The sequence below is a fragment of the Manis pentadactyla genome, chromosome 1 (assembly GCF_030020395.1).
Source record: "Manis pentadactyla isolate mManPen7 chromosome 1, mManPen7.hap1, whole genome shotgun sequence".
NCBI lineage: Eukaryota > Metazoa > Chordata > Mammalia > Pholidota > Manidae > Manis > Manis pentadactyla.
The window spans coordinates 141,640,987-141,666,495 of NC_080019.1; the positions used below are offsets into that span (position 1 = coordinate 141,640,987).

At 34.9% G+C, this 25,509-nt stretch overlaps 1 protein-coding gene across 8 annotated transcripts in view; it reads right to left on the reverse strand.

Moving 5' to 3' along the window:
• The window catches only part of ROBO1 (roundabout guidance receptor 1), a 1,078,818-nt gene that overhangs the window by 315,721 nt on the left and 737,588 nt on the right, over positions 1-25,509 (reverse strand). For all 8 annotated transcript variants that reach the window (XM_057501821.1, XM_057501817.1, XM_057501808.1 and 5 more), the window contains one exon: positions 14,924-15,250. In XM_057501821.1, the coding sequence (XP_057357804.1) occupies positions 14,924-15,250 (327 nt within the window). The remainder of the gene's footprint in view (positions 1-14,923; positions 15,251-25,509) is intronic.

Consider the following 25,509-nt stretch of genomic DNA (forward strand, 5'->3'; position numbering starts at 1 on the left):
ATACTCCACATCATTTATCATCAGGAAAATGCAAATCAGATATCACCAGTTAGAATGACCACTATCTAAAAGACAATAACTAACAACTGTTGGCGAGGATGTGGAGAAATGGGAACCCTCCAAAGTGTTGGTGTGAATGTCAATCAGTGTAGCCACTGTAGAAAGCAGTATTGAGGTTCCTCAAAAAACTAAAACTAGAAATAACATTTGATCCAGTAATTCCACTTCTAGGAATTTATCTATAGAAAACAAAATACCTGACTCAAAAAGATATATGTACCCTATGTTCATTGCTTCATTATTTAAATAGCCAAGATGTCCATCATATTGTACCCAAGATATAATAGCTAAGTAGCCATCAATAGATGAATTGATAAAGAGGATGCGGTACATATGCACAATGGAATATTATTCCAACATAAAAAAGAAAGAAAACTGCCATTTGCAACAATATGGATGGATCTAGAGGGTATTATGCTAAGTGAAATAAGCCAGGTGGAGAAAAACAAATACCATTGATTTCACTTATTTGTGGAGTACAAAAACAAAGCAAAACAGAATGAACAAGATAGCAGTAGACTCACAGACACTGAGAAGTAACTAATGGTAACTACGGGGGAGGGGGAGGTGGGTAGGGAGGGTGACAGGGATAAATGGGCACAAAAATTCTCAATTATAAGCTGATCACAGGGATAGTAGTACAGCATGGAAAATATAGCCAATGAATCTGTAACATCTTCTTATGTTGACAGAGTAACTACACTAGTGGGGGTTAGTATTTAATTATATAGGTAACTGTTGAACTACTAGGCTATATATTTGAAACCAATATAAGATTGTGTATCAATGATACTTCAATTAAAAAACAAAGAGTGACAAGCTCCTTGCTCTCAGGAAGGAGACATGTCAGGAAGAGAAATTACTGATGAATAAATACATGTCAATATTCACATGATCTCAGCCGTGCATTTTTGTTTATTTGTTTAGGCTTTTGTAAGTCATTTACTGCTAAAATGGCAAAGGACTGATTAAGATCCCTTTCTTGAGGGCTGTACATAGATGTGCAGGTCACCACTGGACAGATTGCAGAGACCTGAACTGAATGGGAGAACCAGCTTTGAGAGATATGTGTAACCCTACTCTAGAGTAGCCTTCTTTTTTTGTATAAAATCAAAAGCCTATTAGGGGAGAAAAGATAATGGGATTGGGAAGAGGAAGAAGAGAAAATACCTCTTGTTTCAGAAGAAATTAATCCTCTTTCAAGCTATCTCTCCTGCTCATCAACTCAAGTTGCCTAAGAAATATGTCTCTGCAGGAGGTCCTTTGCCTCTTCACCTGCATGAGCTTCCACACAAGGGCTCTCACTGTGAACTGAGTGCTTCAGATGTGTTCCTCAGATGTGTGAACTAAGTGGTGGAAATAATCCCTTGAAGTAGAAACTTGAATTGTTTCCATGTGGAATTAATAACTTGTATTTTCAAATTGATGAATATTTTCATTTAGAATACCTACATGTTACATATGTAATATTATAGGAATATGACCTGTACTTTGGGGTGAGGGAGGGACATCTAAATGTAATCAATTCTATTAGTGAGCCAATAAAACAAATTTTATTTTACTTATATGTATACACATTATAAAATACTACTTTACAATCTGAAGAAATGGTGCTTTTGAATAATGAAACAGGGAGTGATTACAAAGACAGGTATACTCAAGTTTTCTAACATACACTTAGCATCTTGAAATGACACAGTTATACCTAAACTTGAATCTGTAAAATAATTTCAAATTAAATATTAATCAAAGTTACAATTATAATAAATCAATTTCATGCACTGCCATTTTAAAAGATGAAGGCAAACTGAAATATAAATTATTTATAAGAAAAAACAATCTATAATAACACTGAGCTAATTATCACAGTAACTGTAGCATCTCAGGGCAAGGGGAGAGGAAGGAGATTGTCTTTGTTCATATTTTTTCTAACAAAAATCCATGAATAAATTATGTGTGTTTCAACCCTATATTTTAAAATCTAAGGAAAATTTGAATCTGACATTTTTTTAAAACATTGAGAACAAAAAGGAGTTTTAACTGATTAAGGGTTTGTGTGTGTGTGTGTGTGTGTGTTCATTCTTTCTGGCTTTAGTAAAATCCCTTTAAAATTGGATCCACATAGCTACTAAGGAAAATAGTATGGAGGGTCCTCAAAATATTAAAAATAGAACTATCATATGATCCAGAAATTCTACTTCTGGGTATGTATTTATCTGAAAAAAAAATCACATCCTGAAAAGATATCAGCACCCCCATCTTCACTGCAGCATTATTTACAATGGCCACACTATGGAAACAACCTAAGTGTCTGGGTGGATGGATTAAAAAAATATGGTATATATGTGTGAACACACACACACACACACACACACACACACACACACACACACACACAGAGTAATATTATTCACCTGTAAAAAACAGAAGGAAATCCCGTCATTGGCACATGTATGGACCTTGAGGTCCTTATGCTAAGTGAAACAAATCAGGCAGAAAAAGACAAATACAATATGATCTCACCTATATGCAGAATCTAAAAAAACAAAAATAGAAACAAAATTCACAGATACAGAGAAGAGACTGGGTAGAGAGAGGGTTAGAAGAGGTGGGGTGGGCAGAGAGGAGGAGCATATGGCTGAAGGTGGTTAAAAAGCATAAACTCCCAGTTACAAGATAAATAAATCCTGGCAATATAAAGTACATCATGGTGACCACAGTTAATAACACTGTATTAGATATTTGAAAGTTGCTAAGAGGTAAAATCTTTAAAGTTCTTATAAAAGAAACAAAAAAAATTTAGCTATATGTGGTGATGGATGTTAAATAAACTTATTGCAATAATCATTTTGCAATATATACATATATTAAATAATGTTGTACACCTAAAAGCAATACAATGTTATATGACAATCATATCTCAATAATAAATAAATACAGTTGGAATCACTTACTCAAATTAATTTTTTCCTGCCTCCTCTTGGTAGCACTAACTGTTGTAGCTTAGAAAAGGGCTATTATCAGCATAACTGAGTCAGAGAAATAGTTACCAATGTCGAAGACTGTGCCCCTCTAGGATCTAGACTGTATGTCTTACTTTAAGCAAAACCAGAAAGTATTCTAAAAAATTTAAATATTTAAAGTTTTAAATATTTAACATGTTCATTTTATAATTATATGAAAAATATTTGTAACTATTTTTATAGCAAATTTTTAATTAATTTTTTTGTTTTTTAAATTACAGTTGATATACAATATTATATTGGTCTCAAATATACAACATAGTGATTTGACAGTAATCTAAGTTATTAAATGCTCATGCCCAGTAGTATAGTTACTATATCTGTCAACAGAGAAGGATGTTATACAACTATTGACTATATTCTCTATGCTGTACTTTCATCCCTGTGACTAATTTATATTATGATTGAGATTTTGTGCTTTTTAATCCTTCACCTATTTCATCCCCCACTTCAGGCCCTCCCCTATGATAGCCATCAGCTACTTCTCAATGTCTGTGTGTCTACTGCCATTTTGTTTGTTCCGTTTTGCTTTGTTTTTAGATACCACATATAAGTGAAATCATATGGTATTTGTCTTTCTCCATCTGGCTTAGTTCACTTAGCATAATACCCTCTAGGTCCAGCCATGTTTGTTGCAAATAGAAGGATTTCTTTCCTTTTTATGGCTGAATGATATGCCATTGTATATATGTGCCACATTCTCTTTATCCATTCATCTATTGATAGTCATTTTTGTTACTTCCATATCCTGGCTATTGTAAATAATGCAGTAATAAACATAGGGTTGCATATATCCTTTCTAATCAGTGACTTTGTCTTCTTTGGACAAATTCCTAGAAGAAGTGGAGTTACTGGATCATATGGTATTTCTATTCTTAGTTTTATTCATTTCAAACTTTTCATTCTATTCATTTTTAATTAACATGCTAAGAAAAAAATCTGAATTTTAAATTTTTTGGAAGGATTCTATATGGCCATGTCTTTTAACTGATGTTCAAACAATGTATGTTAGATTAGTAACACAAACATTAGGATAAAACTTTATACTATACATGTAAGTATAAATGTTAATGAATAGTTTCTTCCACTTAGGTTATCTAAAAATGTAGGGGGAAAAATGATGCTTACGTCTGTTGATGTATACCCATACATATTTCTTTTTGAATATCCATGCATAGTATTCACTATTTGGTTTAAATTCTAAAACTTAATTTAATTTATTTAAGGTATATTTAATTTCATAGTATGAGCTAATGATCAGAACATGGTGTTGAATAAATTAATGTACTTCAAATTCTTTTCAGGAAGATTAGCTGAGATGTGCAATCAGACACTTGACTTCTCATTTGAGGCTGAGTTGCTTCTAGAAAAAAATTGATTCTCTAGAGAAAAAAAAAAATGAGGCATATAGCAGCCCAGGCAAAGCAATACGGGTAATTTGTATAATCTGTCAATTCAACTGAGGAAGCAAAATGCCAAACTATAAATTAACATCTCCAAATATAAAGAAACCATTTTATGTCCTTATTGTTGGTTGAAGTGTGGCATTGTATAGAACCAATACTGAGGAAAATTCAGTAATAAGAAATTGTTTGTGACCTATGCCAGGTACTACATATTATACACTGTATTTAGAATAAGTGGGAAATACAGATGAAATACAGACAGTCAACTAATTACAATACAAGTTTCATACTATGATAAAAGAATGTAGGTTGGTGTGGGTAAGGTTCACCCTGACTTGTGATGGTGGGAGTAGAATATACAGAAAAGGAGGCTTGGAGGAAGGGACGGTGAGGTCTGAAGCAATACATAATTTTTTCCAGATCAAAGGGGTGAGGGTAGGGAAGCATGAGTTCTAGGCCACAGTGCTAGAATCACACAGATCCTTGCAAGTCATTTTAAAGAGTTTAGACTTTAGGAGCAACTGAGAATCTGTAAGCAATTAAGTGGAACAGATAAGATTTTTACTTGTAAAGGAGTATTACAGTTAATTAGAAGAGAAATGGTGGTAATACTAATTAGAAGAATAGTAAGGTGGGTGTGGAGATAAGTTGAAAAATCTGAAGCTATTCAGTAAAACACATCAGCAAAACCTGATGGTCAACTGATGTAAAGAGATGGAAAAAAAAGGAGGAAAGAATTAACCTCAGGCTTCTGGTCTGCTGGGCTAGAGGGATGGTGGTATCATTTTTATAAAAAATAATAGAGGGAAGGCAAGAAAGAAATGGAAAGAAAGATGCTAAGTTTCATTTTGGACATTTGAGCTGGAGGTACCACCAGGACCTCCAAATGGGCTGAGTGTGAAATTCCAGGCTAGAGATAAGAGAGCAGGGAGTGAATCAGGACATTAGTAGCTGAATCTAAGGAGATAGGTATGGTTATTCAGGGCAAAAAGAGAACAAATTTTTTTAAAAAGAGAAAGAAAAAAATACATTAAGGGGTTGACTTTCTACCTACCAATATTATAGAATATGACCACAGACCTCTGAGGTTCTTCAGGTTTTTAGTTTTTGGTTATTCAGGCAAAAAATGAGAGGAGTGGAGTTAAAGCAACTGTCAGCATGTTCTCAATCCACTGGCCATATAAATATTTCTCTCCAGTGGGATTTTGGCTCATTGCTACTTACTTTCCTGAGGTGATCCCAAAGGAAAAGATGCTATAATCATATTTTCCAAGAATTCCCTTCAGTGAGATTCAGCAAGGTTGCAACCTGTCCTACACTTTCATTTTAGAACTAAGAGAAATAGCTTGGGTAAACCATGGCGAGTGCTGAGTTACATGATCAAATGCTCCCCATGTCCTTCTACATCAAACACAGACTCCTAGTCCATTTTTCTGGTGTCTAAGGTACAAATCTGATAAAAGGGTAACTTAATGTGACTTAATCTAGATAAAATACAGTATTATCTGGTAAAAAGACACAGGGTGATGAACAAGGAGAGACTGAGACAGAATATAAATCCTTTGGGGCGGGGATGTCATTTCCCATTTTCTTTTTAACTTTCTAGCTTTTATTCTAATTTTTACTTCATCATTTACTGGAGAAGATTAAAAGTGTTGGCATCCAGGCATACCAAATAACTTGGTCATAAAGTTTTATTTCTCTTGACAAGTGTAAAATGTCATATCCACTATTAAAACTTCAATTTAAACTTTAGGTTAAATACGACTTCAGATGTTATTAAAGTCACAATTCCACTTTAGATACTAAGAGACTAAGATAGAAACTGTTTTATTATACTTGGAAACCTAAATTAAACATCAGATACACTTTATTAAAGAATTAGTCCCAACTTAATAATGATCTTCAAACATATGAGCTGCTATATATTTTTAAAAGGCTTTTCTAGTATCATTTAACATGTAAAATGAAAAAAGACTTATGCTGTAGCATAGAATAAATAAATTAAAGTAATAACTTTGTGTTAACATATGCCGAAACATATTAGGGATACTGATGAGGGAGGCTAGATAATCTTTTCTCTGAACCTCTCTTAGTACAACAAATGATCTTCAGATAATTTAAACTGAAAATCAGAGGGATAATAGATCAAATGACTTCTAATTGCCCATTCCAACAGGATTCTACTCTTATTAGGAAAACCTGTTTTTCCAACAGTTTTCATCCTAACAAATGTAAAGTGAAATAAAGAATCAAATATTTCACTTTTGGATTATGTTAAGTAAATATAGCCTTCCATGCTTCAAAACACCTAAGATGCATTTTATGTATCAATTTTCCTTGATAAATAAAGTATATTAACAAAGGTTTGAGCACCCTAGTCTCTGCTTAACATCCCACTATCTCTATTCATATGTAGGAAACATCCCACTATCTCTATTCATAATAGGAAACAATTGTTTCCTTCTCCATCCAGGCAAATTCATTTCTCTACTCTTCCGAGCTTAACCCCTACCATGCCAGACCCCTCCAGTGCGTGCTTATGCTCTCTTTTTCCCACCTTTCCTCAGATCTGTGTTTTGCTCTAACCCTCTATCCTCAAACTTGCTTTCTCTCCTTCTCTCCTTCCTCTCTCTCTCCTGCCTCCAGAGAAGCACATTCCAGGCTGAGGCAATACAGCAAAGCACCATTCCTGCGATGGGCTGCAGCATATGGAACTACTGTTAGCCATTCAAAGCTAACATAACTAATCCAAACTCTCAGTTGCACTTACATGGCCAGAGATTTGACCCTGACTTTGTCATCACCAATAACTCCATTCATTCTCTTGCAAAATCCCCACTTCCACTGTCTCACACTCCAAACTTAAGCCAGGTCTTCAACCTCCAAATCTAATCCTCGCTTTTCTCTTCATCTCCATTACTACCGCCAGCTTCAAAATAGCACCATCTCGTCTGCGATTCATCTCCCCCAAACTTTCTGCAAGTCATTCCCTATGCATGTAGTGCTCGACTGTCACATGAGTGACATTTTAAAATGTGAAGCAGATCACGCTACATCCACCATTGCTGGAAAAACCGTGGCTCTCATTGCATTGCAATGCCGCACCATTAAACTAATTACAGGGCCCCATGTGGTCGAGTTCCTTCCATCTCTCTAGTTGTCACCCTAATCATAAGACATATAACCATCTTTCATTTTCTCAAATATGTCCAAGTCTATCGTTTTCCATGACCTTTTAGATACACTGTTCTTTTTGCTTGAAATGCTTTTTCAGTTTTTCTGCAGGTTGGTAACATCCACATATATTTAAGCTGTCAGCCTGACCCAAATCCTTTCTGACACTTGTCAAAATTTTTAAGCATAAAATTAAATAACTTTGTGTTATTTATGTATTACATATTATGTAAGCCTGGTTGCTTATTTTCTGTAATCACCTCCTCCCCCACCACCACTATACTCTAATTTTCATGAAGGCAAAAAACATTTCTTTTTTGTTCACCTCTAAATAGGCAGAACTAAGCAGAATGTCTAGAAAGAGTTATGTAGGGAAAACCACCAATTTCTTTGGATAAACTGCATTTTGGTATTCTTCATATTTTTACATAATTTTTAGGCCCACATTGTGTAACAAAGAGACAGAGAAAGAATTCTTACATCTCCAAAACATTCAACAATGCTTTATTCTAACCTGACAAAAAAAGTTTAAACTGATCATTTATAATGGCTTAAGTTAATATCATCTTAATTAAAATTGATTATGCCACAAAGGCTTATGTATGTTTTATTAAATGAGCTTGTCACTGAACAAAAGTTTTAAAATAAATACAAAGTGATTATCAAGTTAATCTGTGTATGTGGGAAAGACTTTTAACATTTGAATCAGAAGTAAATTAAGAGGATTCAAAGGAGTGATATGATGAGAAGATCTGAGAGATAACCAGATCTACATTGTATTTTATTATTTTTCAAGACAGTATTGTTGATATGAGGAGAGCCTGCCAAGAAATTCCCATAAATAACTAAATGCTGAATTGATTTTCTGGAAGCCTCAAGGGGCTTTCTATCTAAGCATCAACTAGTGTTGAAATAATCATCTTAGTACTTTTCAGCATGTATGAACACCATCTACTTTTTGAGAAAATAAAAGGAGTGGCTAATAAGACTAACAATGGAATAGGTAACCTTTAACCCCACAATTACTCTACTGAATCTGGTCCAGGATGGTGTATCTAGCAATATTCATCAGACAGAGGATGTTTCGCAGCACCCAATCTACAGCTAAAATTTTCCTTTTAGTCTTTATGACATAGCTATGTATTGCAACATATCCAGTGCCTTTTTTGGCTGTCTTAGAAAAAGACTGAATACTAACTGCCCAGTACATCATTTTCCCTAGAGAACACATAGACGCATTAGGATATCCTAGAGGAATACCTACCCAACTTCCAACAGTAGATAATTCTGGGTAATGAGATTACAAGAGCATGTACATACTCTAAAAGTATTCTAGAATAGACATATATTAGTTCTGCAATCAGAAATCAAATAAAATTTTTCAAAGTTATTTAAAAATGGTCTGTGTAAGCTTATTAATCACATTCCTTAACCTTTGATTTGGAGGAAAGAAAACATGCAATGCCATGTGAGGACACCAGGAAGAGAACTTCCACCACAGCCCAACCTTGCTCGAACCCTGATCCCCAACATCCCAGCTTCTAGCTCAGTGAGGAATTAATTTTCGTTGCATAAGCCTCCCAGTACATGATGTTCTTGTTACGGCAGCCTGCAATGCACTAAGACAGGCAGCAACAGAAGAATATATTCTGACTGTTGGTGAAAACTCAAGTCTTTGGTAAATATAATCAAGTCATGGGACTCAACAATATATCACTTCTTTATTAAGTGAATGAACAAATTTAAAAAGAAAAATTGAATGCTATCCAAATGCAACATTTCAAAAAACTGAATTTTTTCATTTGTCCCTGAAACAAAAATGATTAGAGTCAACACATTTTGCATGCCCTGCATTAGCAACAAGGATTCAAAAGTAAGGGTAAATTTCTCATGCCATTTATTTCAATGCAAATGGAATTCAAAGTATTCAGCACAGTCTTGACTTAATAGCAATTAATTTAACAAAGAAAATAATTGTTGAAAATTTTATTTCAATATTAGTATATTAACACATATATCTTGAAATTCATAATGGAGCCAGTCCATTTTTGAAGTCAGAACATCCAGATCCCCTTTGTATAAATAATCCTAGTGTCTGACTGTAATAAAGATAATAGGAATAAAGTGGTGAAAACAACAGCACCAGTAACTATATTTATGATGTATAATTATGTGCCTGTCACTGTACTACACACTCTATATGTATTATTTCATTCAGTCGTGAATCAATTTTGGAACAGAGTCAATGCATTTTAGATTGTAAGTGTAGGAGAAAGTGGAAAGATATTTTAAAATGATTAAACTAAATGACCTTTTAACATACTTTTTTTGAATACTTAAAAATAAGATATAAAAGAAGTTTTAGAATCTGCTCAAAGCACTTAAAAATGGCAAGTTTTTAAAAAGTTAAAACATATTAAGTAGAGGAAATAAAGAATATTTTTAAAGATACAATATAAAGCCATTTCAAATTCAAAGATAAAAAGTCCATCAAAAATGTGGGCACATATAAACTTTATAAATAATTGAAGTGTCTAACCATAATAAAGGTGTACACACACACAATCAATCAATCTTTTATATTATAATGTCATATTCTATTTCCACCTGCTCATCTTTACCATTTCACCTGTAGGAGCAATCCTTCCATCTTTCATGGCCCAGATTTTGTAAATACATTCTACTGTACTTAGGTAAACACATGGCTACTTAGCATACATGGTCAGTTCACTTTCTTGTTTTACGCAAATTAGGAAAATTGGATAATTAAAGTGCTAAATCTTTTTAAGAAGAATCTTTTAATAATAAAAATTTTTTAAGGATTATAATGAATTGAAAGTAGCGGTAACATACTACTTCGAAACATAAAGGCTTTACTTCAAAGTGATTACTATTAAAACACACTGCACTTAATAAAATTTGGAAGACTTTATCTTTGATTAATTGGATAAAATTATTTTTTAGAGAAAGATAGTTCTGTAGAATTATTACAAAGACATCCAGCAGATGTCTGCCTAGTCTGAAGGAAATTTCTCTTTCCTAGAAGAAAACAGCTTAAATAGGAAACAAATAGCCATATGCTGACTGTGCACTGCTTAGCAGATGACATAGAGAGCCATGTCGTACAATGGAAAGTAGTCAAGACTCAAATTAATGTTCCTTATAATTCAATGAAATTATGCAATATCAAATTAATTATTAAATATAAGCTATGTTAAGGGAAAAGGGGGTAAGGATTTAATAATATGGATTAACTGCTAAACAACTGTGTTGTATATTTGAAACCAAAATAAAACTGTATATCAATGATACTTCAATTTTCAAAAAGCACCTAAAAAACATATATACATATATATACAAGTTATGTCAAAGAACCATGCTATCAGTTTGTACCAGGAATAAAAAGGAGTTTTAAATTTTAATGGATAGTGTTTAGTAGACAAATCTACCCATAAAATATTTTCCTAAACATTTCATACACTCTCAAAGAGCTAATACAAAACAAACAAGAGAATGCTACTTGGAAGACCATTTTAAAAAGCTAGATTTGAAACTAAATGAGATAAATAATGAATTTCCATAAATCTTAGAAACAGCAAAATTGTCTAATTTTCTAATTTAGTATCCCCATTAAGCATCATTATTGGTTACAAAGAAAAATAATACTTAATAAAAGAAACTTTAAAAAAGTGTCTGTAATTAAAAATTGTCTTCCTTTACAAAGATAAACTTCCAAAAATTCCAAGTGGAAACTTTTGATATAAGCACTGCTATTTCTTAGGATTCCGATTTTTAGACTTTACAGCTGTGTGAGATAAGTTTAAGTGCATCAAACTCAGTTTCCAAGAACAAGGAATACAGCTTTAACCACATGACGAGAATCAGCACTGAAAGGTTGGCCAGTGCTTTCCACTGGGTCTAACCTGATTACAACTGGATTTAAATGGAAATAAAAATAAATAACCCTATAATTCTAAAGATAACCAACATATACAATACTTTTGGTGCACTATTTACATTTAAATAAATATTAAAAATGCAAAAGACAAGAACATAATCATTTTCATAAAGAAACAAAGGTTTTAAATGGTACTCCATATCTTAATGCATATGTGTGTTTGAGAGATTGACAATTGTTAGGAACCAAGAAATCCAGTTGTTGTTACAGCTGTAAAACTTGGTTTAAAGACAAATAAAACAGAGATAAATGTTTTTAAAAGCATTACCAACAACTGTGCTGTGAAGCCCATGTTGCCTCAAGACTCTTTTGTTAATGCTATTACTTTGGGCTACAGCTCACTGAGAAATTAGATGCAATCTTTGTCTTCCTGTGTCTGAGCCTTTGGGAAGAATAAGAATAGTTCTTACTGAACTTATGGGGCCTAAACTAAAAAAATATGAAAAAAATATTGTAATATTCTCCAGGAAAAAATAAAATAAAACCAAACTATAAGAGTACTTTATAGATTTAACCTACAGCAAGTATGATCCAAGTTTCCTGCTTCCCATCACCCACCCCATACCAGGTTATTCATGTAATATACAAAAGGCTAGTTTTGATTTTAGGACACAAATACATTTAAAACTGGTGAATGTGCAATAACCATTGCCTAAAATATATAAGTGAAATACATGGGAATTATATTGCTACATACCTATTTGTAGCACACTAAAACATGAATTTACTCAGTAATAGTTTCCAAATATTTTTAAATACACAAAACCCATTTTAACTGCAGAGTACTTAATTTTTCACATATAACTTATGTTTCCAAATAATATAATTTATCAAAATGAAAACAAGCTTTTAACTACTGCAATTAAACTAGTATAAAATTATCGGAAGCAACACTACTCAAACTTTTTCCAGGTTTTCAAGTAAGCGCTGTTACTAGTAAGATCTTCATTATCAAACTATCCTTATTATTATCAAAATGTATTTGACAAATATACAATATCTATATATCTCACCTTTCCAAGTATATGAATTACCACTGAACATGATCTTACAGGATTTTTTAAGTACTTTTATAAAATTTTTTTCAATAGATTATAATATTGCTTTTTTCTGGAGCTTGGAGCCATTTGGGAGACCTAAGGAGGAATATCATGCTAAAATTTGTAATTTATGCAAGAAGGAACTACATATTTGAAAATTTTACCAGTAAAAATTACATAATTATCTTATGCCTGGCTTCAGTTATATGATGGTTGGTGTATCTGTTGACTAAGACTGGAAGAGCTTTTGCTACAATGAACTCTCAAGGTAATGGAATGTCTAGCTTAGAAAAAGAATTTAACTGGAAACTAATAGCATCTCTTAAAATACCTACACAAAAGCCAGATTACAAAAGACAGTTCTCTAAATCCCAGTGCATTAAGAGTATCTTGATCATCTGAGGTAAATCTAAAGATGTTTTGAAAAGGAAGAGCTAGTGGGTAAGCATTTAGATTGTCTTTTCAGGTATATAACCTTTTCTAAAAATTCGGACAATGACCAGAAACAAGTAGAATAGAAAATAACACAGAAACAGGAAATGATCTTTGATATTTCTGTTTGTATACACTTCCTTTACAAGGAATTACAATTTCAGAGAATCAATAATCACTCTGTTCTTCCTTCCTGGACTTCAGTTTCTTATATACCGAAAATAGAAGTCAACCTAGGTTATCTATATCATATCTCTAGATTCCCTAAATTTGTTTCCAAATGTTACTTTAATTGGATCTTCAGAGGGAATAATTATTCTTAAATATAAATGTGTCAAAGTTAGAAAGGTTCTAATATCATAACTTTGAAAGATGACTTTATCAAAATATATAAATTATTTTATCAGTAGGCTGAACATTTAAACTTCTTTTGTTTGTACTACATTAAAAGTTGGGCTTAAAAACAAAAACAAAGAAAAGTAAAACAGACTTCTCTTGTGATTTTAGCTTTTAAGCATCTCACTGATTTAGTTCAGAGAACTTCACTGAGAATCAAGGCAGAAGCAGAAAGTATAATAAGTTCATTAGCAATTAAATGTGAATAGAGAAATATAAACATGAGTTTCAAGTATACGTTTTTAGAATGTGAACGACTAGTTCTCACAGTTTTAAGTGATTATTTTTTTATTCTATCTAATTAAATGTTATGCTCCTATCAGACATCTTCGGACTTCTGTCTCAACTTAACTACTGCATGATTCTGTGAGTATGAGCAACTCCTCTAAATTCTCTGGGGCTGATTCCACATTAATAATATGATTGAGTTGGAATAATCTGTCTCTAAATTCTTCTGTATGTCTATAATTTTATAATTATCTGTAGTTTCAAATATGTAATTTCTAGTTGAATGTTGGTGACAATGTTAGAGATTATGAAACCTGACTATATAATTAACATTTTGAACATAAATTATTTCAAAATATCAATCACCTTGGGAAACATATAAATATGTACATAATTATTTATACAGTTTCACATATCTCTTCAATCCCTTTACAATTCTCAATTTCTGCCATCTATAGATAAACATAGCAGGATTCTTTGAAGGGAATGAAACTTTCTGGCTACCTCTTGCATGTTTATTGAAAATAAGAGAAGCCCAAATCTTACTGACATACATTACACATCTAGACTCTAGATATAAAAATTAAATCATTATTCAGCAAATCCTTTTGATTTAATTTTAAGAGTTGTATTTGGTATTTGTATAAATAAAGTGAACCATCAATTACCTGAGGATTACATGTGTGCAATTTCCTCCCAGGGGGCACTATGGTAGCCAAGATGATAAAATATGAAGCATAATACATACATTTCTCTGGCTCTAGCTTTACCAGAAGTAAAATATATTTCTAAGAATTAGAGACAGTTTAAACCATATCTCATCCTACCAGTTGACATTGTTTCTCCTAATGAAGACAAATGAAAAATATCCCACACTATGCTTTTTACAGAAACATATATTCAATATATTAAAGAGCAACAAAGGAGGAGATAAATCAATTTTGATGAAAATGTTCAACAGAAAATAACTCCAAATCGAAAGTAAAATGGCTCAATCACTAAAAGCAAATCCTAATTTCATTCGAATTACCAGGTAGGATGCAAAATACAGAAAATTCAAACCAACTGTGGATTGCATTCATATACAAAGGTAGAGATTTTGTAAAGCCTGGATTCAGGCTTGGCTTTTTATTACCATTATCAAGGCAACTGACCCCACTGTATCATTCCCCCCACCAAACACCCAAAGCCCATTTTACTTACTAGCTACCTCCAGCGAAGCGTTGTGGCTCACAGCTTCTCCGAGGTAATTCCTTGCTACACAGACATAGACCCCTTCATCAGGCCTACTCTTTCGTCCATGTACTATACGTAAGAAAAATAAAGATCCACTTGGCAGCAACATTCGGTGTGAGCGAGGGTCATCTTTGTCTGTCTCCACTCTCTCCCCGCCTTTGTACCATTCAATCGTAGGGGTGGGGCGACCTTCGGCTTTACAGTTCAAAGTTGCAGGTTCTCCTTTTGAGACAATTAGGTCTGAAGGGTGTTCAACAATGCGAGGTGGAAAATCTTCCTGGCGAAGACGGGAGCCTGCAGAAGAATTGACAAAATATCTTCATATTACCACTTGGAAATGATTAAAAGTCATATTTCAAAAGTCTAGGCTTAAGAGCCTTATTTAAACACAGCATAATATTGACCTACCCTTCCTACCCTATTTACTAATTCTTCTGCTGTCCACCTTGACTACACCCTCCAGTTCCTGAATCCTTGTGACCCTCCATTTAGAAAGTGCTCTTGCTTAAACTTTGCCTGTACAAATCCTGTCTGCTCTTCAAATCCCTTGTCCAACAAATCATTTCAGAACCCATCACCCTGCCTGTTTAAACCATGTATGTGCCTGTGTTTACAGAGGAATTTGTCACAGAATTGTTGAGTATTACAAATAAAGGCATAGTTCTTGAAATCTTCCTTTTAACTAACATCAATCAACATTTCAGCAAAAACCCAAGCTGTATACTAACGAATATTATATTCAAATATATTGATGAATCTCTTCTTTATATAGACTTTCATATCTTCATCTTCCTAAATAATAAAGTACATATATATACATATTTCCAATAGTTTTTATTAATAAATTAATTTTGTTACCAATCATGCTAATATTTTAATAGACTTCAAAAATGAAATGTTAAATAACTGAGTTTAAATAATTAAATGTGGTCTTAAATGGAAAATGATATTGGTAAGGGACTACATTCTGGACCTTATGTGTTATTTAATAAATGAAGTCCTGAGAGTATGTGTCATTTAAGTATTTCCTATGTCTGCACCTTAGTTTTTCCAATGAGATTATAATATCTGAAACAGAGAGCAAAATACATGAATATTTTTTTAAATATTCCAAACTTATTGCTGCCATGTATAGAGTTAATATGCAAATTTATTAAACATTTCTCAAATTCAACAGCCCAAGGTTTAATTTAAGGGATCCTCAAATCTTGTTCTTATCTAGTGGTTCCAATCTCAATGAATAATTCAAAGTAGAAACCAGGCTTCCTAGCCACCATCCTTTGTTATTCCTACTCCTCCCCAAAATGTCTCAAATCAATCTACTCATCTCCATCTCTACTGCCAGCTACCATCCCAGATCAAACTACTATCAATTCCCACCAGGATTTAGGAAAGCTCTTCAACAGCTTCACTTCTGTGTCAGTGGAACTGGAGGAAAGCTTTGAAATGCAAATCAGTCTGGGTCCTCTCCTACTTCAGGGGCTCTTAAAATAAACTCACTGCTCTTAAGATAAAGTCCTTAACAAGATCTACTGGAGTCAGTGTGCTCATTCTCCTATATGGCTCTCCAGACTCTTCCTGCTCCACTTCTTTCTCTGCTTTCTTCATCTCAGCCTCCTGTTCATTCCACAAATGCATTGTGCATATTGCTGCTACAGGCCTAAGCCTGTCACAGGATCTGGGCCCAAAATGATCTTGTTTATGTAAGATCACTCTTCTTTCAAATGTCTGCCCTTCCTGATCTGATCTTTACAACAAAAATTAAATGTTCCTTTTATGAACCTAAATGATACTATATAGCTAATGCTTGGGAAGAATGACCAAAATTATACTTTACCTTCATTTGATGCTTTGTATACTGTCTGTCTTTCCCAGTAGTCTGTAAGATCTATGGGTCTGACTTTGCTCACAGTTGCTTCCCTTAATGCCTAGCAGAGTGTTGAACATACTACTGATACTCAATAAATCTATGTTGAATAATGAAAAACTTAATAAAGTGCTGACAGGAAATACCTATTTGAGTAGTATGATCTGAAGCTTAATAATCTATAAAGAGGACTTAAAGATATTATTTTAATTATAACCAATATATATGCTATGTAACCTTTCCTAGACTGTCAGCTCTACATCGGTTTATCTATATCTGTCTGATTAATAATATTGCAATTAACATTTTTTAAATTAAATGAACAAATGAATGGTGAAAGTAAAAGTTATATTATTTGCTTATAACCACTATGACACAGATATATATATATATGATATATACATAAATATATACATAAATATATAATCTGAAAGTTGAATAATAGTTTTATAATCAGAAATATAAATAGCTTTAGTTTAGTACATGGTATGAAACATAGTATAAATTCTTTAAATAAAACCAGTCTCCAAAAGAGGAGGAAATAAACCAGCAACATGGGGAAAAAAATAACTTGGAAACTCATACTCTCTCACAAAGGCTAAATTGAAGCCAAATGAAATCTAAATTGGATTTTAGATAACTCAATTACAACTGCTGTAAAACTTCAGAAAATAAAGCATTATAATATATCACTGAGCTTTGCTTTGGCTGTAATTATGAAAGGCTAATGTTAATAAGAATCAACTGCTGACATAACATATTTAATTAAAGCAAATTTTATTTTAAACTTGGAAGGTCCATTTCAGATAGGAAATAAGGATGCATAGGTTGCTATGAGAAGACAAAGTCACTATTTGAGACTGCCTGGGCAAGGGAGAGACAATATCCTGAGACATGAAACTATCTCATTGTGAGAAATGAGTCAGGAAGAAAAGAGAGGAGATTTCACCCAGAGACACAACTACAAAAAGAATATGCTGCATTTGTGGGACCTGCAGGTTGGTGTAGCCAGGGTATAAGGTGCACGTCAGAGATAGGAAGCATGTGCCTGAAGAAGTAACTAGAAGTAATAACGTGATGGACTTTGTACATTGAGCCAAAGTGCTGGAACCTACCTGAGGCAACAGATCATTCAAATATTTTAAACAAGGGATGGGCATGATCAAGTTCGATTTTTGAAGTCTCATTATTGGTGGTAATGAACCTGGACTAAAGCAGACTAAACTGGGTGGATACTAGTCAGAAATCTGTTTTATGTTGTTAAGCCCTCACAAGCCAATACACCACCATCTTGGCAATGGTCATGAGGCAGGCAATCCCATTACCCTCTCCTCAATTCCAAGCCTTACCTCCCACCAAAGCTAACTGGCCTGGGACGGAGAGGTTAGAGATAGAGAGCACGTATGGGCAGTTTACCATCTCTGCTTCCAAACTCGTGTGAGGTGTCTAGACAGTTCTGTAACCTTGAAATAAACAAACCCTTTCTCAAGTTGGTCTCTGCTACTTGTAACCAGAGTAACTCAACAGAGGAAATAAAGGATTCCTGGAGACAAAAATATTTATCTAAAAAGAAATGGATCTCTTATTATAGAACTTTCATAGTCTGAAATATGTTTTCATATGTGACAAAAACCTAGGTTTGTTTAATTCTACTTTAAACCATCACAATTCTGTATTTTCTACATCAACAATACTTTGAAGGAAACATATTGAAACCATTTAAAATATTCTATCATTTAGAGAATGTGATGTAATTTGTTGTTGTTTGCTCTTTTGGTTTTTAGTTTAGGAAACAGTCCAATAGAGGCTAAAGAAAATTTATCATTTGAGAGAGAGCCTGGCAAGGAAAGTAAGTGCTCTCTGGAAGAGCAAGAAGGGTTAATGCACACAGAAGATGACTCTAAGAACATTTCATTAAGGCTTTAAAAAACGGAAAAGGATCTAGAGATATTTAGTTACAAAATAAACAGGATCTAATCACTGGCAATGTGGGGGAAATGGTAATGAGAAAAGCACAGGATGGAAGAGAAGCAAAAGGTAGAGAGATTCCAAGTCTCTGATCTGAGCAGCAGGTAAAGGGCAGTCCCAATGCAGGTGGAGAGTAAAAGAGTGGGATTTGGCAAGAAAAAGGACAGAGGAGATGATTTGTCTAGTATGAGACAAGCAGAGTTTGCGTTCTTCTTGAATATCTAAATGGAGATGACAAGTTGAAAACTGAATATCTCAGTTTGACCTAAGAAAAGAAATTCAGCTGGAGCCACAGATGAGAATCAAGCTGGAGAGTGAAACCACGGGAAAGAATAAAACTGTCTAGGGAGAGTGTATAAAGGAAGTAACAGCCAATTACAGAACGTGGAGATCACCCAGGCTCCACTAAAGCACACTGGAGCTCAAAACTCTCTCTATCCCTAACCTGCAATCCCATGTAGCTGGACCATAGCCAGCCTGACTTTTGGGAATGGAGAACTCAGGCCCAAGTTTTCACTGTGATGTTTGTACAGCAGAATTCAGTAAAAGAGTTTCAGCAATAAAAATGCTTTTGATATTGTAAAGGCTAAATTTTCAAAATGCTCTGTGGACTACACTTTCATCAGATTGTTAATAAGTATTGCTCAGCAACAGCTGTAGTTCTCAGGGTCTTTAGTCTTTCTCATGCACATTTAGTTTTCTGATACACCAAAGAATATGCAGCATTTCTCAAACTTATTTGACCATTGAACTCTTTTTATTTTTCTTTTTACAGGACATCTCACTGAACTTTGCTAATGAAGAATACACATCAAAAGAAAATACACTCTATGAGTATATAATAATGTGAAGAGAAAATAGACGGTTAGCAAAAAAAAGTTATTTGACTGTAGAGCCATTACCTTTGGAAATCATAACAAGAAACACAGAAATCTCCTATTTCTCATAATGTATACCTTCAGGAAAAGAACTTTCCAATTACTGAGTGATATTTACAATGAGTGAGTGGTTTGTCTCAATAATAAAAATTATAAATGCAATCATCATATGTAGAAAAACTAATAAATTATTCTTTACTATAAAGTATCAGCAGGAAGGAAATTAATTGAAAAGAAAACTAATATTAATTATCCATCATCTGCTTTATCACAACATCTTTATGAGGTGGGTGTTGTTATATCTGGTGTCCATATGGGGAAAGTGAGACTCTCAGCTGTCATTCAGCTGCAGGGTGGCAGTGCTGGGATTCAATCATAGTCAATTCCAAAACCCTTGTTCTAGCCAGCTATTCTACAGATACAACTAGGATCAGAGAAACATGCTTTATCCATTCTTATTTCCAACAGTGTAAGTGTTCATTTTGATTCCTTATTTTTAAAATACAGATGCTAAAAACAGCAGGAAACAATCAAACTCAGTGACATTGATGTTCTTTTGCCACACACGTGTAGAGCACCTAACTGCAAACCACAGGACTTCATTGTTACTTAACTCAGTAACGATGTTGATAATGAATAAATGGAAATAGAAAGCTTTTATTTTGTGTCATCTTCTCCAAATATGAGCTTGGATTTTTGAGTAAATATCCGTATATTACCAGGATTATATATTATTAATTGTATATTATATGGTATTTTTAATATTCTGAGAACCTTAATACCTACACAACTGTTTGCATAATTAAAATTCAATATAACTGGTTCCCCATTTTTTCCTGCCAACATACTTTGCGGAAAAAGTCCCTGAATTTCTAGCAATCATGACTCATGTCCCCAAAGCAGGATTTTGAGTTACATCAAGTTCAAACAGGGAAGAGTATGATGTATAAATCTCAGAAGATTGTAGATGAAAGACCCCTACTGACTACAATCTTTCTCTCTAAAAGAGATGTCCACCTCCACTCTATATAAATATTTGTGACTTGCTATTTATAAAAAAAAAAACTTTTCAATTATAATTCTGAGTTCCTATCAGCCACTTGACAACCACCATTCTAGTTATAGCAATTTGTTTTTTCTTATTCTTCGTGTAATAATATACATGGTTTATATTACACTTGGCAAAAGGAACTTCCAGGTTTCAACCATACTCTGCATAGGAAACTTAAAAGTTACAAAGAAGAGAGGGTAAAAGAAGAAAGGGACTGACGGAGGGAGGCTTTAACAAGGAACTAGGATGATAACGTCGGCTGCCCTTGGCAAGAATCCTGGTTAGAACACTGAGAATAGAACACGACTGGTCAGGCAAGGCCAGCATCAGGGAAAAGGGCAGGGCAGGATTCCTTCGACAACTGCTGGGTTGGAAGATAATAATATAAACAGGAGTGACTGAAATAAGTAAATATTTACACAACCACAGCTGGAAAAAGATATACATGTAAGTGCTAAGTATTTCAAGGAAATATATCAAAGTCACATGAGATTTATAATGAGGAAACCAAACTCCTAGCTGAATGTAAACTGTTCCTCCCTTCAAGACATCACTTTTATAGAAACATAAGCAAGTGACTATTTAAAATAACTGACCTTGTTAATATTTTGTTGAGGCATGCAAAACAAACATACACATATAATTCTGATATTTTTTTCATATATAGGATTTTATTCTTTTTTTTCTAGCATGGCAGTAATATTTGTCTCAGGGTTTTGTTTATGTGTTCAAGTCTGTTTCTTCTTAGACTGAGTGAAGCACTGTTTTATTAACGAAGTCTTGCTTTTATCCAAATTTCTTTTTCATATTATTTGGTGAGTAAAATTAGAAAATCTAAAATGATTAAAATATCCATTTGTATCATATACCACATTAAAGCATCTTGCAGTACAAATGCTTGTAAAAGTGCTACAATGAGGGGGCGGAAGATGGCGGCGTGAGTAGAGCAGCGATAATCTCCTCCCAAAACAACATATATCTATGAAAATATAACAAAGACAACCCTTCCTAGAATAAAGACCAGAGGACACAGGACAATATCCAGACCACATCCACACCTGAGAGAACCCAGCGCCTCGCGAAGGGGGTAAGATACAAGCCCCGGCCTCGCGGGAGCCGAGCGCCCCTCCCCCCAGCTCCCGGCGGGAGAAGAGCAGGCAGAGCGGGAGGGAGATGGAGCCCAGGGCTGCCAAACATCCAGCCCCAGCCATCCGGGCCAGAGTGCAGGGCCCTCGATACTGGGAAAACAGGGCAGCAAGAACAGTGAGCAGGCACTGGAGGCTGGGCGACAGAGGACATAAGAAAAGCGCGCGACCATTTTTTTTTTTGCTTTTTTGCTGCTTTGTTTTGGCGAGCGCTTTTTGGAAGTCTTAAAGGGACAGGGACCCCAATATTAGGGAAACAGGGCAGAAAGACCGGTGAGCAGAGGCCTGAGGCTGGCACCGGAGAATAAAGAAAAACGAACGACCACCTTTTTTTTTTAATTAAAAAAATTTTTTTTTTTTTTAATTAAAAAAAATTTTTTTTCTTGTTTTTTTTTGTGGTCGTTGTTTTGTTTTGGCGGGTGCTTTTTGGAAGTCTTAAAGGGGCAGGGCGGGCCACTTAATCCAGAGGTAGGGAATCCGGGATCTCTGGGCACCCTAACCCCTGGGCTGCAGGGAGCAGGGAGGCCCCTTACGGAGATAAATAGCCTCCCAGCAGCTCCTGCTCCAACGCGACTCCACCATTTTGGAGTAGCTGCCCGAGCCAGGCCACGCCCACAGCAACAGCGGAGATTAACTCCATAGCAGCCGGGCAGGAAGCAGAAACCCTGTCTGCGCGCAGCTGCGCAGCACAAGCCACTAGAGGCCGCTGTTCTCCCAGGAGAGGAGGGCCACAAACCAACAAGAAAGGAAGTCCTTCCAGCCGTCACTCGTCCCAGTTCTGCAGACTATTCCTATCACCATGAAAAGGCAAAGCTACAGGCAGACAAAGATCACAGAGACAACACCAGAGAAGGAGACAGACCTAACCAGTCTTCCTGACAAAGAATTCAAAATAAGAATCATAAACATGCTGACAGAGATGCAGAGAAATACGCAAGAAAAATGGGATGAAGTCCGGAAAGAGATCACAGATGCCAGAAAGGAGATCGCAGAAATGAAACAAACTCTGGAAGGGTTTATAAGCAGAATGGATAGAATGCAAGAGGCCATTGATGGAATTGAAATCAGAGAACAGGAACGCATGGAAGCTGACATAGAGAGAGACAAAAGGATCTCCAGGAATGAAACAATATTAAGAGAACTGTGTGACCAATCTAAAAGGAGCAATATCCGTATTATAGGGGTCCCAGAAGAAGAAGAGAGAGGCAAAGAGATGGAAAGTATCTTAGAAGAAATAATTGCTGAAAACTTCCCCACACTGGGGGAGGAAGTAATCAAACAGACCACGGAAATACACAGAACCCTCAACAGAAAGGATCCAAGAAGGGCAACACCAAGACACATAATAATTAAAATGGCAAAGATCAAGGACAAGGAAAGAGTGTTAAAGGCAGCTAGAGAGAAAAAGGTCACCTATAAAGGGAAACCCATCAGGCTAACGTCAGATTTCTCAACAGAAACCCTACAGGCCAGAAGAGAATGGCATGATATATTTAATACAATGAAACAGAAGGGCCTTGAACCAAGGATACTGTATCCAGCACGACTATCATTCAAATATGACGGTGGGATTAAACAATTCCCAGACAAACAAAAGCTGAGGGAATTTGCTTTCCACAAACCACCTCTACAGAACATCTTACAGGGACTGCTCTAGATGGGAGCACTCCTAGAAAGAGCACAGCACAAAACACCCAACATATGAAGAATCGAGGAGGAGGAACAAGAAGGGAGAGAAGAAAAGAAACTCCAGACAGTGTATATAACAGCTCAATAAGCGAGCTAAGTTAGGCAGTAAGATACTAAAGAGGCTAACCTTGAACCTTTGGTAACCACGAATTTAAAGCCTGCAATGGCAATAAGTACATATCTTTCAATAGTCACCCTAAATGTTAATGGGTTGAATGCACCAATCAAAAGACACAGAGTAACAGAATGGATAAAAAAGCAAGACCCATCTATATGCTGCTTACAAGAAACTCACCTCAAACCCAAAGACATGTACAGACTAAAAGTCAAGGGATGGAAAAACATATTTCAAGCAAACAACAGTGAGAAGAAAGCAGGGGTTGCAGTACTAATATCAGACAAAATAGACTTCAAAACAAAGAAAGTAACAAGAGATAAAGAAGGACACTACATAATGATAAAGGGCTCAGTCAAACAAGAGGATATAACCATTCTAAATATATATGCACCCAACACAGGAGCACCAGCATATGTGAAACAAATACTAACAGAACTAAAGGGGGATATAGACTGCAATGCATTCATTCTAGGAGACTTCAACACACCACTCACCCCAAAGGATAGATCCACTGGGCAGAAAATAAGTAAGGACACGGAAGCACTGAACAACACAGTAGAGCAGATGGACCTAATAGACATCTACAGAACTCTACATCCAAAAGCAACAGGATACACATTCTTCTCAAGTGCACATGGAACATTCTCCAGAATAGACCACATACTAGGCCACAAAAAGAGCCTCAGAAAATTCCAAAAGATTGAAATCCTACCAACCAACTTTTCAGACCACAAAGGCATAAAACTAGAAATAAACTGTACAAAGAAAGCAAAGAGGCTCACGAACACATGGAGGCTTAACAACACGCTCCTAAATAATCAATGGATCAATGACCAAATCAAAATGGAGATCCAGCAATATATGGAAACAAATGACAACAACAACACTAAGCAACAAACTTCTGTGGGACACAGCAAAAGCAGTCTTAAGAGGAAAGTATATAGCAATCCAAGCATATTTAAAAAAGGAAGAGCAATCCCAAATGAATGGTCTAATGTCACAATTATCGAAATTGGAAAAAGAAGAACAGATGAGGCCTAAGGTCAGCAGAAGGAGGGACATAATAAAGATCAGAGAAGAAATAAATAAAATTGAGAAGAATAAAACAATAGCAAAAATCAATGAAACCAAGAGCTGGTTCTTCGAGAAAATAAACAAAATAGATAAGCCTCTAGCCAGACTTATTAAGAAGAAAAGAGAGTCAACACAAATCAACAGTATCAGAAACGAGAAAGGAAAAATCACGACGGACCCCACAGAAATGCAAAGAATTATTGGAGAATACTATGAAAACCTATATGCTAACAAGCTGGGAAACCTAGGAGAAATGGACAACTTCCTAGAAAAATATAACCTTCCAAGATTGACCCAGGAAGAAACAGAAAATCTAAACAGACCAATTACCAGCAACGAAATTGAAGAGGTAATCAAAAAACTACCAAAGAACAAAACCCCCGGGCCAGATGGATTTACCTCGGAATTTTATCAGACATACAGGGAAGACATAATACCCATTCTCCTTAAAGTTTTCCAAAAAATAGAGGAGGAGGGGATACTCCCAAACTCATTCTATGAAGCTAACATCACCCTAATACCAAAACCAGGCAAAGACCCCACCAAAAAATAAAACTACAGACCAATATCCCTGATGAACGTAGATGCAAAAATACTCAACAAAATATTAGCAAACCGAATTCAAAAATACATCAAAAGGATCATACACCATGACCAAGTGGGATTCATCCCAGGGATGCAAGGATGGTACAACATTCGAAAGTCCATCAACATCATCCACCACATCAACAAAAAGAAAGACAAAAACCACATGATCATCTCC